Raw genomic sequence first — 17,412 nt, forward strand, 5'->3', positions numbered from 1 at the left:
GAAAGGAATAACAAGGAACACAATGTGCCTTTAACATGGAATTAAAGGGCTAAATACATGCTCAAGGCATTTTTTAAAGGATTTTTTTCTGGAACCTGGTGCTTAGTTTTTCTTTATTTGTGAACTGAGTGCTGCCTACTGTGCTCGTAGGAGTAAATCACGGTAGGCAGGAAGTTCTAACACACTACAGTGTATTAAAGTAATATCAACAACAGCAAAATAATGTGGCAATATGGGAGCCTCAGCATGCATTCATGCCAAATGGCTCATGTTAAAATGGAAAACACAAAGATTATTTTTCAGTGACAAAAGAAAATCAATATTTAAAATCATTGCCAGTCATAGGGAACAGTGAGAGTAAGTGACAAAAGACCACAAAGGACCTTTGGGAATACTCAAAAGAAAAATGCAATAAATACAAAACCATTATACCAAAATAAAAGCCTCTTTGCCCCACATTAGGATAGATTTGCAAGTCAAAATCAGAAAGCATACTGATACTAAGTTTTCGTGTTGCCACTTCCAGCCACTCCTGAAAAACTAAAGAAAACTTTAGTTAGGTGTCTGAGTTAAAGGTCTTCAAAAACACCAGATTAATGCTCATCTTTCTTGTTCGTCTGTCATGGCTTAGTCTTACTTTTAACTACTGTGCTGCTGTATACAAGAACCCCTTGCAGATCTGAGATCTGTATGCACATACTGGCTCTGTTCCGCCTGTCTGCCATGTGCCCAGTGGAACAGCAGGTGAGCTCCCAAGAGGGGGTACCCTGGCAGGCAGAGTGGCACTCACCTGCCCAGCAGTTTAGACATACCAAGGCACACTACCCACTAGACAAGATTCTAAAACTCCTTTGCAATCCCCTCTTTGCAGATCAGCTGTGCCAGAAGCATAAAGACGTAGTTAGCCTGCTCATTCATTTCACCTAACTGAGCAGTTTGGTGCCAACACCACCACCTTTGTGTGAGACAAAGCCAGTTACAAAAGCTCTGCAGAGAGCCTATACAGTATCTCTGCCTGAATTCGTGTTTGTTCAGGAATAACACCAGACCTGCATTGCTCCACCTGCCATTGCAATATTCTACCTAGGCTAGCAGGGCCTGCCAGGCTGGAGCCCTTGACCTGGTCTGTAGGAGTAAGCATGGTTGCAAAAAGGCCAAGCTAGTAAAAACCAACAGATCCAGCTAGTACATGTGACGTGTCTTCCAACACCTGTATTAGAGAGGTTTTTATGTTCCACACCACACATAAATTCTTCTTTCCTCCATCATTCCCCACTTCATAGAGCTGGATGTATCTTATCTGTCAACTTAGATAGCACAAGCCCATCTTATTGGAGTGCCTCTCAAGTAGTCAGTAGGTTTAAACACCACAGTAGCCCAATATGGGAGGGATAAGCTTTTCCATCATGAGGAAGGTAGACTAAAGGTAAGATACCTATGAAGTAGTTTTCTCAAGGTCTACAGAAAATTTGTGCTTGGCCAATAAATTGAACCCAGATCTCCAGAGTGCCTCTCCATTCCCTTAGCTGCAAAGATTTTTCTTTCCCAATGCACGGTATCATTTGTTGAGGAGGTAAATTCTAAATAACTCAATACACTCAGTAAGTGGAGTGTCACCAAAGCACAGACCCAGGTAACTGTTGAAACAGAATTTTTAATAATGTTCCCTTCATCTTTGGAGCAGTAATATTTACAGAGCTCAGACAGGAATTAATAAAACCAAACTTAATGCAAAATTTAATTGAAATGATACGGGGCAATAAAAGAGTCTTCACTATCTTTTTCTAAGAACTCCATCCTTCACAGGATATTGAATGAATATACTTAGCTAATAACGGTTAGAAGAATGCATATTAATTGAATGTATCCTAAAGGCAGGATATATATTCTCCAATATGATTAACCCTTTCTTAGATTCAGATTTACGCACCGTGTTCTCCTTAAGGAACAAAACCCACCCAAACCCTTAGAAAATAACCACCACATCTCTCACTAGGGACATAATGCACAAAGAATGCCTTTAATATACTGCAAAGGCTTTAAACACATGAATTTTTTAGGAAGTCTATTTTCTTTTTATTTTGGATTATTAGAAGTGAAACAACAATGCATGGGGAAATTAATAAAGGTGTGTGTATTTATCCAGGCTTTGAGATTCTGCTTTCTTTGGTCTGTATTTTAGTCTATATTAAATAAGAATGAAGCCTATTTTGGGCACTACCCTAATAAAATATAGTATTTTAATGCGTTGTTTTCCTTTGGATTGCCTTCCTTGGTCTGGCATTCAGCAAGATCACAGATTACTGGAAAACTTACAGATTTTGCATAAAGGGATGAAAAAAGAGAATAAAACTGCTAGTTGTGTTGCAATTATAAAAAGTGGCAGCACCCACTGATGCATGAGGTTTATGTTCTCTGGAACATAATTCAGTGTGTTCATGTGATTCCTAGAATGGGCAAGAATGCAACACCATGGACAAAGGAAGACCAGGTAAGTTAGATGCTATCTTAATTTTCATCTGGAGGAGTTTTCGCTGTGAGTTCAGCTACATTTTATCCACATATCTGAGACTGCTACTTAAGAACACCACCAATGATGTTCCTGTTGCTGTCAAAATCAATAATTAAATTTGGGGAGAGGAATTATCAGTTAAGATATATGCTATACTTAAATATATGGCAGTGGTTTGACAAAGCAGAGATATTTGAGAATGAACAGCTTGTGGAGGGTATGAAAGATGCTTGCCAGCTTAGTGTTCAGCAATGTACATGCTGCCAACAAGCACGCGTATTTTAGTTTATGCATTAAACCAGACATAACCAAAAGTGCCAGCAAACATCATGCTATCAGATTGCAATAGCAGATCTGGCTTTCTACTCTGAAGCAAGTTTATGTCATCCAGAAGCAACATCATTTAACTTGCAATTAAAAATTTGAGCTGCTGTACAATGTGCTGTAATAAAAAGGGATTTATAAAAATATTACTTATCTTAGTCTGGATTTATTTAAACAATGAGGACAGAGTTTTACAAACTCACCTATATCCAAGTGAGAATATTAAATCTGGAAGTTTCAAACACTGTATGGCTTACTACCTATATGGTTCTTCCCCCTTCTGTGAGCCTATTTTCAAGATGGAACAACAGAAAGTAAGTGCTTTTGTGTTTATTATGATTAGTCATGCTACTTGGCATATGTTATTGTATTCTGCAGTTAATGTATAAGCATTTCTGTTGTGAATAACCTAGCAATGGAATAAGTGCATATGTAAAGTCTGAGAGATGAAATATAATTACTTACATTGGTTTATATTTTAAAAAATCTAAAAACTTTCTCTCATAAGCACAGAAAATAGAGCCTTTACAAGGAATGCATTTTTTAATGTCCTCCCTTTGGGTGTGGTGTATCTTTTTTTTGTTGATCTGTGATTTTTCAAGAACAAGCCTACACTGCAGAAAGTGATGGATTTAAATAAATTTATGACTAAAACTATTGTAGCTATTTTTCACCACAGTCTCCTTATACCAACATTTGAATGGTGCTGGTTACACACACTGATTTTCAAAAAGCAATGTCATACCTGTAGACATGCAGGAGCTCTGCCCTGGGGTTTATTCACATCAACAGCCACAAGCTGCCAACCTCCAGCAGCATCTTCATGAAACATCTTGAAAGGGAAAATTGTTGTCAGAAATGTTTTACGTGCCAATAAATACAAGTGAAATCTAATACATTTCCCTTAAGGACCTGCATACATTTTGATGATAGCTAGTTTAAAATAAGAGGGAAATGGTTCTTACTGCTACAGAAAAAAAGCAACATGCGCTTTTTCCAACATTAATAGATTCTGAATTTTACTCAGATAAAATCAAACACAGTATGTCTCTGTTAGTCCTAATGTAGAAACCAATTCAATTAATCTCTGATCGGTATCATTAGACAGTGGTACCTGATCAGAATAAATTCCTTACTAAGGTAAGCATATCCTGAGGAAACACACATACATTCTGACCAAAAAAATAAGTTTCATGGTGCATTTGTAAATAACAGACTACCTCATTTTTTTGTCTGGCAAGATTATTTTACACCAAGGATCAGACTTTGGGTTTGTTGCACTAATATGTATCAAGAATAGCTGTACAGGCCTTCTGTACCATTACCCAGAGCTTATAATTCCTGCAAACAGCTGAATGATATCTGGGCTCTAATGTTGTCAACGGACCTCTTGCCCACAGTGGTATTTGCATTTTACCGCTAACCTCTGGAAGTGCAGGTGTAGGTATTCTGTCTTTTTTTTTTTTTCCCCCTCAGAAATAAGGCCATAAACAGATGCAGACTGCTGGACATAAGGAACAGTGAGAAACCATGTCTGGGAGTGATTAACACTGTCGTTGAAAATGTCCTTGGAAGAAAATGAATGGCTCTAGCATTTTGAATTGCCACCTGAGAGTCTGCACATACTACGAAATCAAATGTGGTGAAGTTCCCACCCCACTCCCACTTCTTCCATGACACCCAACACCCAACCAAATTACCTTGAGAACACAGCCACAGCAGCAAGGCTGAAGCTTAAAAGCCATCCTGAGAGAAGTGCTCATTAGACTGGGGACAGTGTCACACAAACATGGTTATAATGCTGCTGAGTTGTTACGTAGCATCCCTGCAGCAGGAAGAGTTGCCAACTCAGATTAGCACTGAGTTACTTCTCTTTGTACTGTGCTTTAATGTGCAGTGCTAAAGTGTTTTACAAGAACCTCCTTTCATCCTTCTCCAGAGACCCCTCCCTTGACTTTAACTCTTGGACACTCCTTTTCTTTTGTATAGGACTAAGTTTTGGGAACAGTTCAATGATTTAAGAAGTGGACAAATGAAGAAGGATATTGTTGGTTTTTCTCAAAGTTATTTCATGCACAAAACCAGCAATGCTTTTAACTTTTGCCTGGTGCCTGCAATAAATTTTCCACCCTTCTCAATAAAGTAAAAAATAAACCACTTTTATAGTTCGGTAAGCTGGACTCCCTTTATGTCCCATTATGCCAGTGGCTCAAGGAACAAAGCAACCATTTGCTCTGCAGCTAACACAGTATTTTTATTTTGCATGATGCAATTTACATTCAACATGTCATATTCTTCAGCATGATGACATTATTTTGGGAATTTCTTTTTCCTTGAAATTCCTTAACGTTGGCTGCTTTTTGAATTTCCGCAGTTCCAGCTTCTAGTTCAGAGTATGTTGGTTAAGCCTATATGGCTCAGGAATTTCTCCCATCGGAGATGAAATGAACATTAAGTTCTTCAGCCTAAGTATGTGTCCTGTGGAAAAGCCCTTTCTTTTGCTAGATTTTAAATTGGTAAGACCAAGTCTGCTTTGACAAAGATATATATAGAATAAAAATTACTGCCACAAAGTCTATTTGAGGTTAAAAATGTAGCAGCAGGCAGAAAAAGACTAGATTTACATATGGATTACAGGAATAACCAAAGGAATATTAGAAAATATTTAATAAATAATTTTGAAACACTTAAATCCTCTGGCTTAAGAAAATAAATACACTTTAGCTATAGAAGTTAGAAAAATTTTCCTCAGGGGTATGTGTTTTATACCTGTCTTTCTAAGGGCTTTTTGCAGGCAGTTGGTAGTGGTTCCTCTTATATATGGCAAACTGCACTAGACAGAAAAAGCCTGGCCTTTTGTACATTCAGGATATATAGTATTATTGTTACAATAATGAGTGGGAGAATTTAAATCTCAACCCATTAGCCCTCGGTTTTCATACTGGGTCTTCCACACCAGGCAGCCCAAACGTAGCACCCTTCCTATCATGGTTTCTTCCTACCCATTATCTCATATTCAGGGTCTCACTTTCTGTGGCTACCTCAACTGCTAGTGTGGCTCTTTCATTGCCTCAGCACTTCATTCCTCATTGGTCTCAATATGCGTTTCCCAGTTCCAGGACCAGCTTCCCCAAACACTTCAGCTACTCTTTGACCTCTCTTCCAGCTACAGCTTGCAATTTCAGCTCTTCTTCCTTAGCACAGAAAGTGATGTTCAATAGCAAGCCTAATTCCAAACCCACCAATGACAGGATAAAAAAGCGTTATCCTACTTCATTAAAAGAAAATAAGAACATAGAGATAACATACCCAGCAACATAAAGAACCATATTAGTCTTCTCTATTATTCTTTTTTAAGAAAGCCTAGTTGGATAATACAACCTAGAATTTAATTTTATCTGACAAGTCATTTATCAACTTTAAAATATATGCAGTAACATGCAAAGTCAAATAGATCAGATAAAATAATAATTAATAGGAATCTGGGGCTTATTATTCATTCATAAACTAAACCAAATCAAGTCCCCAGAGAATCTCAGTATCTCAGGTGCTTCACCTGGGTGGTGGCAGTTGAAGTAGTACTGCTCCTGGACCCCCACATCTGCTGGAACTGCACTCTAATTTCTGCAAATGTTTCAATGATGACTGCGATGAAAACATTCTGAAAAAAGAACAAGAAAGAATGGCTGACAGAAAGCTCAGCAAGCAGAAAAGAGAAGAAAATTCATTCTAATATGATTTACATGTCAGACAGGTTTAAAAAGTGATGTTTTTCAGTACCTTAACAAGCCAGGCCAGAAAGAAAATTAATGTGATGAAATAGAAATATGAACGCCATCGGGGAAAACTGTCGATTGCTCGGTACATAAGGAACACCCAGCCTTCCTGAGAAGCAGCTTCGTAAACAGTAAATATGCTTGTGCCTGTCAGAGGAAAAATGAAAATGTTTGGCATTAAGACTCCCTGAAAGTTTTCAATATCAACAAACAATAATCTTTTCTCTATCTTATTTCCCTTTTTTCTAAAGGGTATCATGTCTCCTCCTTCAAACAGATGTTTTTCAGGTGCATTTCCATGTTTCTTCCTTTTGCAACTGAACGTGAATTGGTTTTGTATCAGACCAGACTGACTCTTCCTAGACACATGTGCGTAATCATTTAGATGGGTTCACTGGAAGTGTGTAAATGTCTCCAAAAGCAAAATTTGTCCCATTATGTGACTTCTGCAGCGTCCAAGAGAAAAGGCAGTTTTAATTAAAACTATCAGGACCAACATTCAGTAAGTAAAAAAAAAAAAAAAATCACCATTGATATCAGCAACACTGAGTGAGCAGCAGTACACACAGAAGGTGTCCAACACTACCAAGCACTACAACAAGCTACTTAAGCTACTTGTTAAGCATCTACAACAAGCTACCAAACAATTTTAAAATTCAGGCAGGTAGTCAGGGTAGCTGCATTAACTTACATGTCCTGCCTTAAAAAAGTTAAAAGCATTTTTAGTTGAATTTCCCATATCACTCAGGGGAGCGGGGGAGAAGATCAAAGACAAGTTATGAGGGGTTTATGTTTTATTCAAAATCCACTTTTGAATAAAAGCTATTAAGTCACTCATTTTAAACATAAGATCCAAAGTCATCCTAATGTCTGAGTGATCGCATGCTTCAGTCAGCTCCCCCTTCCTCCTGATCTCTCCAATGAAAGCTTCAAAATATAGACTGTGGTTAGGGCTCATACGGCATTCTTGTTAGAAGCAGGTTTTTTTGTTCCAAGAAGGAACACAAACTGTGAAATTAAACCGTAAAATCTCACAAACTGCTGTGAAATCATGGAATTGTCCTACAGCCACCTGATAGCTCTGCTCCGCTACTGCTTCGTTTCATGAAACATCCTGGATAAAAAGAGGGAGCATGAGGAGTACTGCCCTTAGCAAAACCATAGCAGCTGCTAGCAACGTACAGGTAGTAGGCATGAGCCAGCCAATCATCTGATGCTGTTCACAGAGACAGGAGTGGCTCTAGTCAGAAATTCCCAAGTCCAGGAGTTTCCCAAAAATCACACCAGCCTGTAAGGAGCTCTGCGCTGCTATTCTCCCACTGAATTTGCAGCATTTACATCCTTTCATCTGCTAACACAGGCAGGATGAACCTGGAAGTGGTTTTGCCTTAGTGAGTCCCTTTTGTGGATAAATGTTCACTGGTAAGAGGAGACGGGGATGAATGAATTTTTTTCTGTATAATCTCGTTCCTTTGATATGTGGGTGTTGAATAGTTAACATGGTTATGGTGGCTAGGCAAAAATGTTAATCCTTTCCCTTAATTTTTCTGGTTATTGGATTCCTTCCTATTTAGTGTACATGGTTCTCAGGACCAAGGGGCAAAAATAAAAATAAAAGAAAAGATAAAATATTCAAGCACAGATGATAGCAACCCCCTTTCTATTTCTTCAGAGAAGACAGTGGTCTTTGTCAATACTAAAATATACATCAGTGATTACTTCATGAGTATTTTGCATTTCAAAAAAATCATAAAGTAATGGTTCAACTATCTAATATTATACTGTTGCTGATTAAATGATTGAACAAAACAGTGCTGTTGAGGGCAGCCAGAGATTAAGGAAAAAAAAGGAATCTATTAAAAGTTGCTGGCTAGGAAATTGTCATTACGCATTACCAATGCGAAAGTCACAGTGAAGATTAGTAAAAAAGAGGGGATGTCATGCAAAGTATTTATAACACATACACTGGGCCATCTGCCATTCACAGCAATACTGTGAATGGACAAAACCACACAATTAACCCAACTAAAATAATATGTGTTCGTCTGTGACACTAAAGTAAAAATATGTCTTGCGTATAATTGGTACAGGTGTTCTTAAGGCTATTAGAAAGCAATCACCACTAAGAATATACATTCTTACTTAACGTATGTGACTAGAAGTAATAAAGCTTTCAATACTGATGCCAGGAACCATGCTGTTAACTACCTCTGTAAATACTGTTTCAACTGGATACAGAATAAAGGCATGACAGAAAGGGTTCCAACACCATGAAATATTTTGCTTTCAAAAAGAAGAGTAATTTTTAGTTAACATCTGCCTTATTGCATATTTTTGCTCTTCTAAGGGTTGCATTTATAGACAATCAACAACCAATTCTATTTTTCTGAGCATGTCTTTAATATCCAACGACATCTTCCTAAAGCCAATGTGTAAACTATTAAAAAGACTTTTGCTGCAGCATGCTCTGTTTTTTTCACGATGTTCAAAGCTACAGAGAGGGAGGGAAATGATCAAATTTTAAGTGATGGTGGGATACAGCACAAAAAACCACACATGGCAATGCTGTCATGTATGAAACCAAACTTATGCCCTTTAGATAAAATGGAAAAATTCTCCTTTTCCACAGATGTTGGTGTTCTGTCTATCACTGACACTGTTGTCTTCTACTAGGTCAGAAGGCTTAAGTCTGGACCACATGGTGCTAGGAGCCCCATGATTAGGGCACATGAGAGCATAGGACCTCCCATAGTGTGCGTAAGAAAAGTAGCAATATGGGTGGCAGGGGGAACAAGAGCTTGAAAACTTGCACAACGTGGCTATTCAGATACACAACAGGCCACAGATACTTCAGAGTGTAGTAATATCTTGTTAGCGTCCTGAACATCAAGATTCATGCAATCTCTCTACAGGCATCAGTGAGCCACTGCAGTCATGAAAAAGCTTTGAACTGTGAAGAGGGTTAAACACATGACTATAATGACATTACTCATCAGTTTAGGCAAGCTGGCACGTGTAATGTGCTGAATTTGGAAGTAGAATTTCAACATCTGCATCTAGAATATTGTTAAATGTTAGTAAATAAAAATATCTAGACAATATTTATATTAATTTTCCTATTTGTTTCAGTAGATGGCTATACCTTGGTGGAAAAAAAGCTTAAAGTCATTCAGGAGGAATGTTCTGATGACAACAGAAGTAAAATAAAGGCATATACTTTGAATTTTTTTTGTTTCAGTGCTTTCGTTTGAACTTATTTAATGAATTCCACATTTTGATGTTACCATAAAACAACTCCTTTAACCATGCTGATGGTTAACCAAAACAAGGAAGGAAAACATTTCTCAATACACAGATTAAAACTAAATAAATCAATATCATAATCTGCATGAGTCTCAAAAGACTGCTTTTATGCAACCAATAAACACTGTTACCTTTGGAAATGTTTTACAACTACATGGTCATTATCAAAAACAAAAGGAAAAAAAAGCCCAGAAAATGAAAGACTGAGTGAAGTATAGGAGAAGAGACTGAATCTTGCTTAACTTATGTAATATTTTCACTTGCTTCATACCACATAGAAGAAAAGATAAGAGAGACAAAGTGTCTCCCCAATAATAATGCGTGTTTAGGTATATGGGCATGCAGCACTGAAATGCAGGGCAGTTATGTCTTCTTCAATACATGTTTCACCAGATAGGATGCCTGACAGGGCATGGAGGAAGTAGCTCCTTTTAACACCTAACTTATTATAACAAAAGAAAATTCTACTCATTTCCACACCTAGTCAGGGAGCAAGGACACCTGTCTTTTCTACAGATGAATAGAGTACCAGGTTAAAAATAATTGTAAGAGCCAGAACACATAGGTGATGATTTTCCACAGGGGAGTGAAAAAAGCTATCATGCCCAAACCCTATCTTTTAAATACCTAAGGAATATGGAAAGCATTTATTTAAGAAAAAATCTCAGCTGACAGAAGAACAATAGTATCATTATGCAGGGATGCTAGTGTATTTTATATTTATGCATATTTCACAAACATACAGGATTTCCTGCTTGTTTCTGGCTTCTGTGACACCACCATGCCCTGTGACATCAGCTCTTGCTATAATCAGCTCATTCTGTGAATGGACATCACGGAAAAGGGAGTGCACTGAATAATGCTGTAATTTTATAACTGCAGAATTAAAGGAGCAGAGATAAAGGTCACACGGAAAATTCACTAAGTCTGGAAACAGAACGCTTTCCTCCTAACTGTTACATTCTTGCTTCTTGATTCAAAATCCCATAGTATTTGAGGAAGTGAATGAACAGGGTCAAAGTATTGTCCTTTATGAGTAAGTTTGTGCTATGTGATTTGTAGCTACTCCAAGCGAAAAACAAAAAAGAAAAACTGAACTTAGGCATGCCATTAACTCCAGCATTTTCTGCATGCGTAATCTGTGTTTATTGACTACCCTTGGCTTACCACGTTAGGGTTCTCTCAGTTTTCTTATGGCTGCTGTGAAGCTGCTGAGAAAGAAAATCTACAGGAGAGCCACTTTATGTAAAAAAAGAAGGATAAAATTTTGGGTTTGTAATTTTTTCTTCTTAATCAGGAATTATTCAGGCAGGTAAAAAAGCATGCGCTGTTACTAAAAGCTTAAAATACTACTACGATCATCCGTAAAATGCCTCAGATGCCAGCCAGTGCCAGGCTCCTTTTCCTTACTCACGAGTAGCCACTAGGTGGCGATCGTGCACCTCGGGCACATCTGGAACATCAGGCAGGGAGGGGCTGCCACCACGGGGAGCGCAGGCTGATAACCGCCCGGTAGGCTGGCAAAAGGGTTGATTTTTCTATTTCGCGGCAAGACTAAGCAGCCTTCTAGCAGGTGCTGCTGTCTAAATTAACTCTATTTGTGGTGCTGAATATGGAAAGGTAGCCTGCCTTAAGGTGGGTTTGTGAATGTTATGTCCAGAAAGAAATGACCTCTTGCTTACCTGTAGAAATTTTATCATCAGCCTTGCTTCTGTCCCTGCTCACTTTCACTGATAAAATCACGAAGCTGAATGTTGCTGCAAGGCACGGATATTCCCACTGAACAGTCATCTTTTAATTTAATTCATATCTTTCAGTATCAGGATGTTTGTAAAACATTGCAATGCAGTCAGGATTTTCCAGCTGTCTTACACTGTTGCTTTAGTGAAAATAGAAGGGAACAAAAATTACCCAGAAATGCAAGGACAAAGTTGTTAGCACTTCTGGGAAGCAGCTGGTAGATACCACTGAAATAAACAAAAAGATCAACTCTTGAACAGCTTCATGGGGTTTCTTCCCTGTCTCTGAGTGAGCGATCCAGTTTATTTTACTCCCCCAAACCAACTTTGCCAGCCAGCAGAAATGAGAAAAAGAAGAAAAGTAAAATATGCCAGTGCTCTGCTCTGCCACTGAAACCTCAAACCCCAGCGTCACTTTCCTGTGACTGAGCTGTGGAAAAGGCAGCAAAACAGAAACTGTGCAGAGGACTGATTTACAACAGCAGAAAAAACACATTGCCTGTCTGAGCACAGTGTCTTAACCCTTGTTAAGTGTAATGAATCCAAACATACAGTAGTGATGTGTAATTGATTCTTCATTTTAAAAATCTGCTCCCTTACGAGAAGATGAAGCCTTTATGTATGAGAAAAGACTACATACTGAGACTGTACACATACAACCTCCAATAAGGAGACAAAGAAACGTCACAAATGTAAGTGCTAAGATCAATGCAATTTGTTTTACAGACTTACTAATGAGGAGACAGAAAGTCAGCCACTTTCCGAAAAAATGTTGATGGACTTTGTAGCACTGTTTACGAGTATTTTAGAAACTTGCTCGCTATTCAGAAGTGTTGTCTTACAATGTCGATGCAGCCATGTTGGCACATGTATTGACTGCACAGGGTAAACAGGAGCACGGCAGTTCATGCTTAGTTACACCATTAGTGTCCCGCATGCGATAGTGCTTGTCCTCCCTGAGGTAATGTTTTATGCTTTAAAAAGAGAAGTCTGTTTTACATTTGTGAACAAGTCCCATGGTATAAACAAAGACCAACATTCTTCAAAATGTCTTTAGGTATGCATATTTATGGATATTTAGCCAGACTAGCATTTATATTTGCTTTTCTTTAATACCTTTTTGATTAAAATGCTCCTCAGCTAAACGTTCAAAAATAGCTTAGCAAACAGAGGTCCAAAATGTTAGCAGAGCTCTTAAGCTGGCTTTACGTGCATAAATACTGTCTGTTTTTTCCTTTTTGCCATTGCAGGGCTGTAGTGCTAACATACACTCTCTCCTACATCTGCTTTTTTTAAGTGTGGCAACTTTACAAAATTTACTGGCAGTTGATGAGAATCAAGGAAATACTGAGCTGTGAATTGTTCACACCTCACACACCACTACCTGGAAGCTCTGCAGCACAGTCAACAACTCCCACCTCTCCTTATCCCTCAAGAGTATTTTAAGGACTTGGATCTCTGGGCTTCCATTCTCAACAGAACAGGCAGAGCTTCAGGCTGGAGACTGAAAGCAGGACACTGCTATAGCTGTACTTTTCCTAATCAGAGAATCAAACTAATAATACTCACTTTTCAGATCTAGAGACCAAGAATACCGAAATCCCTAGGCTTTGGTTTTAAAAGCAATAAACACTGTGAATATGGGCCTGCCACCACCTCAGTCTTTCCAATGAAACGTCTCTGATTTGAAGCACAGTCATAGTAGAGTAAATGACTGCTACAGTAAATGTTATGACAAAACTGTGTAATACAAAAAAATGTTGAAGAAACTCTATAATTTATATTAACTTACTCCTTTGAAAATAAGCCGTCTTTTTATAGGACTGTTATGTCCTCTTTTAAAATACATTACTATATAGATGCCTTTAAAACCATACAGTAAAACTGACAGTCCAGAAATCAAACATTCAGAAATTCACACAAATAGTTACATTTAAAATTTAATGAACACTTTAAGGGTTATCCTATTAAAAAGATAAACTTAAGGCAGGTTCTTAGTACAGATATTATGTATTTGGGTTGTCATTCAGCCATATATTAAACAACGGGAATGACTGTTAAAATCAAGGCAGTGATGGATCCCTTTGTTAGAGAGAAAACAAAGTATGCAAATCTTTCTTGACACAAGGCATGTAAATTCAGCATTGAATTGCATACACTGTCAATCAAAACACTTGCTGCATCAACTTTCCCAATAGCCATAGACAGAGCAATCTAATTCATTTTAGATGCAGTCATGAAACAGCAAAGCTAGCATACATCATGGAGTCAACTAATTTGCTTAATTAATAAAAAATGTATCTGCTTCGTATGAAAGGAGTATGGAAGAACAAAACCATAAAACACATTCACATAGTTACATTTCTGTATCTAGAGTGACCATGATGATACTTTTCCTGGTTTTGGCTGAAATACAGTTAATTTTCTTCCTAGTATAGTGCTGCGTTTTGGATTTAGGAGAAAATATTGTTGATAAGACACTGGTGTTTTAGTTGTTGCAGAGCAGGGCTTACACAGAGTCAAGAACTTTTCCGCTTCTCACCCCATCCCACCAGCGAGCAGGCTGGCGGGGCACAAGGGGCTGGGAGGGGGCACAGCCGGGACAGCTGGCCCCAACTGACCAAAGGGACATCCCATACCGTATGGTGTCATGTTCAGCGTATAAACAAAGGGGAAAGCTGCTGGGGCCACTGCTCAGGAACTGGCTGGGCATCAGTCAGTTAGTGGTGAGCAATTGTTTTGCATTTGCATCACTTGTTTCTCTTGGGTTTTATTTCTCTCTCCTTTTGTTATTTTCCTTTTCATTACAACTTCTTCTATTTTTTAGTTTTATTTTTTTCAATTATTAAATTGTTCTTATCTCAACCAATGAGCTGTCTTAACTTTCACCCTTCTGATTCTCTCCCTCATCCCACTGTGGGGAGCGGGGAGGAGGGGCGCAGTGAGCAAGCAGCTGTGTGGGGCTTAGTTGCTGGCTGGGGTTAAACCCCAATGATACTTTACCCTAAAGCAGAGATAATTAGGCAGCATGACTGTAAGCTTTACCATGAGAGACCATTTCATCAAGTCTTGAGTCTGGTCAGCTAGTATCAACTGTCTTGAAAGCAAGAAAATTGTGGAGTTAGAAAAAATGTGCTAACAGAAAAGATGCCGGAGCTTCTAAGAATATACATTAGTGATTCAGCTGAGCAGAAGATTAACTGGGAGACCTGGAATTGCATAAAGATCATAAAATTTTATGCATATTGGGAAATACAGATACTGCCTGACCTAAATGAGGCATCTGCAGTGTGATATTTATATTGGCAAGAACTGAACAATCAGAGAGGTTGAAAAAGTCTTACAGGAAAAAACAGGCTAGCACAGTCCATTAAGAAAAAAAGGATCATGTCCCAAAAGTGCTAAGAAAGACCTTGCAAGTGATTTTCAAACCCGGAAGACCATATCTTATTTGACCTCCACAACAATGCGTTTCCTTATTTCCAGTTGCAGTGCAACCCTTTCATTCTGAAGTTTCAAATGGTCCAATCAATCAGCAACTAAAAAAAAAACCCAACAGCACAAATATGTAACAAAGGGAAGAACCTCCTTGACCCAGCAGAGTTTTAAGAGACAGAAGAGGGCTGAAGAGAGCTTGACATTCACTTGACAAGAAGCCACACTGGTGACTGTGTGTGGGAAGTGGTTGCTCAGTCCGATTATGAGAAATAGCAGGTTATGTACAGTGGTAGACAGGAAGGTATTCAAGGAGGATATTCCACAGTGTATCATTTCAATAGCTTAAGAAAGGTTTTTTGGTTTGTTGGGGGTGTGTGTGTTTGTGGGTTTTTTGTGTTGTTTTGTGGGGGTTTTTTTACTGTAGGGTAGGAGATACAACAGTTTAAGGGAACCTAGACAACCAAAGCTGATGCTCTGCCCTAATGCTTCATTTCAGTTTCATGCAGTTCCTCTGGGTATCACTTGTGAATTGCAGGCACTTCTTTGAGGATGTGCTCCTTAAACTAAGAGATCAGCCCCTTCCTCTTCCATGGATAACATTTTCAAAAGCAGTTGCATGAAATTTTATCCCTCCTGCAATCAGTGGTAAAACTGCTGTCATCTTTCATAAGATGTTTTCAAAAATCCCTCCCCAAAGCATCCTAATTTAATTTGCTCCAGCTATAGCGTATGCGAACAAGACTTTACTCTTTTCTGTATAAAAGTTTCACCTAAGAACAACGGTAGAAAATCCCAACTAGCAAGACCTGCTGAGTATTCAGTGACCAGGAATAAAGACAGCAGCGACACTTAGCTCAATGTGTTTCTGTAAGAAAAAACCAGACGGTAAAGCTGGCCAAGGAAACATTATAAAACAGACACATGTTAGAAATCTCCTTAGCCTCCACACATCTGAATAACAGGAGCAAATACACAATGCCAAAGGCATCCTAAGAGACTAGTCTAATGGAAGAGACAAAATCTTCCTTTCCTGAATGGGAGAAAGGAGCTCTATGATTGACTGTTACAAGAAAACCCAAATGACATACTCAGTGACCTGTTAGCTATTAATAAATTAAGTACTCCCCAGTACCTGTTACGTGCCCCTAGAAGTAAAATAATTTACCTACTCTGTTTATGTGAGGCAGAGGTTTGCCCTCTTGCCTAATACGCACAGTTAGGGAGCAGGCAGAGACAGGGAGAAGTGGTTTAGTGTGCTAACAGCTCACTAAACCCCACACCATCTTTGTCAAGTGTATTTTTAATTCAATTTCAGAGATGGCTGTGCTAAGCTAGAGACTCTAAGACCTTCCTCAAACAGCAACACCATCAATGTCTCAGATGAGACAATCTTAAAGATTTCTGATTTTAAAAGAGCTGGGTGTCAAAAGAGAAAGAACCTGATTTTTTAAAATAGAAAACCATACACAGATGTCAGCAAATTAAGACTTTTTTTTTTCCCTCTCCTTTAGAAAATGAAAAGTGGAGTTGAAAAGAAAACCAATTTTTGTAACATCTGACTTCTTTTATTCTTGACTGTCTTAAAAGAAAGTGTTTGCATGACCGGAGATCTACTGGTTATCAAAAGAATTCTTGGAAGACTAGCACTAACAGACTAAGCAGCTGGCAGGTTTATTTGGAGATGAAAATCAAAACCTTTGGCAAGAAAAGCTGTATAAACAGCCAGATATTTTTTTAGGAGAAAGAATGTTCAAAGTCTTAATACACTCTGTTTAAACCTTGTTTTCAATATTATCTCCTTCTGCAGAAATCCTTTCTGATCTTTCTGTGCTACTGAAAATAGTTCCGCACACCCATAACAGAAATTTCCTGGATTTCTCACTATCAAATCAACGATTATTTTCTCACATATGCCCTCTCTTTTTTCTCAGCATGAAGTTTACCTGCAAAGATGTCTATTCTTTCTACAGGTGTGTGTCAACTCTGTGCTTTGACTCAAAGCTGCTTTAATTTCTTATAGACCTATGATATTTAACATATTTTTCTTCAAAGTCAAAGCTTTTTGCCAAAGTGGAAAATGTGGCATTTTGTACTGAGCCACATGAACATGTGGTTTGAAAAAAAGTACTGTGCATGATTTGTGCATGAAAAAAAAAAAAGTTTTGGCATCGCTCAGTGAAGCAATTTCCCAAGAAATACAGATCAGACCTACTCCCAGTATTTTTTTATCAAAGGATGAGCTGAACAACCTCATTTTCCATATGAAAATAATTTCCAGTTGGTGAAATGAAATCAGAGCTTTTAGATCTGAAGGCACAAA

General features: G+C 38.3%; 1 protein-coding gene across 3 annotated transcripts in view; it reads right to left on the reverse strand.

The window, feature by feature from the left end:
• NALCN (sodium leak channel, non-selective) overlaps positions 1 to 17,412 on the reverse strand; it is a 249,670-nt gene that overhangs the window by 153,997 nt on the left and 78,261 nt on the right. For all 3 annotated transcript variants that reach the window (XM_055702433.1, XM_055702432.1, XM_055702434.1), the window contains exons 8-10: positions 6,617 to 6,759; positions 6,393 to 6,497; positions 3,582 to 3,668 (exon numbers count right to left, since the gene is read on the reverse strand). In XM_055702433.1, the coding sequence (XP_055558408.1) occupies positions 3,582 to 3,668; positions 6,393 to 6,497; positions 6,617 to 6,759 (335 nt within the window). The remainder of the gene's footprint in view (positions 1 to 3,581; positions 3,669 to 6,392; positions 6,498 to 6,616; positions 6,760 to 17,412) is intronic.

This window comes from Falco cherrug, chromosome 2 (genome assembly GCF_023634085.1).
Source record: "Falco cherrug isolate bFalChe1 chromosome 2, bFalChe1.pri, whole genome shotgun sequence".
NCBI classification, from domain to species: Eukaryota; Metazoa; Chordata; class Aves; order Falconiformes; family Falconidae; genus Falco; species Falco cherrug.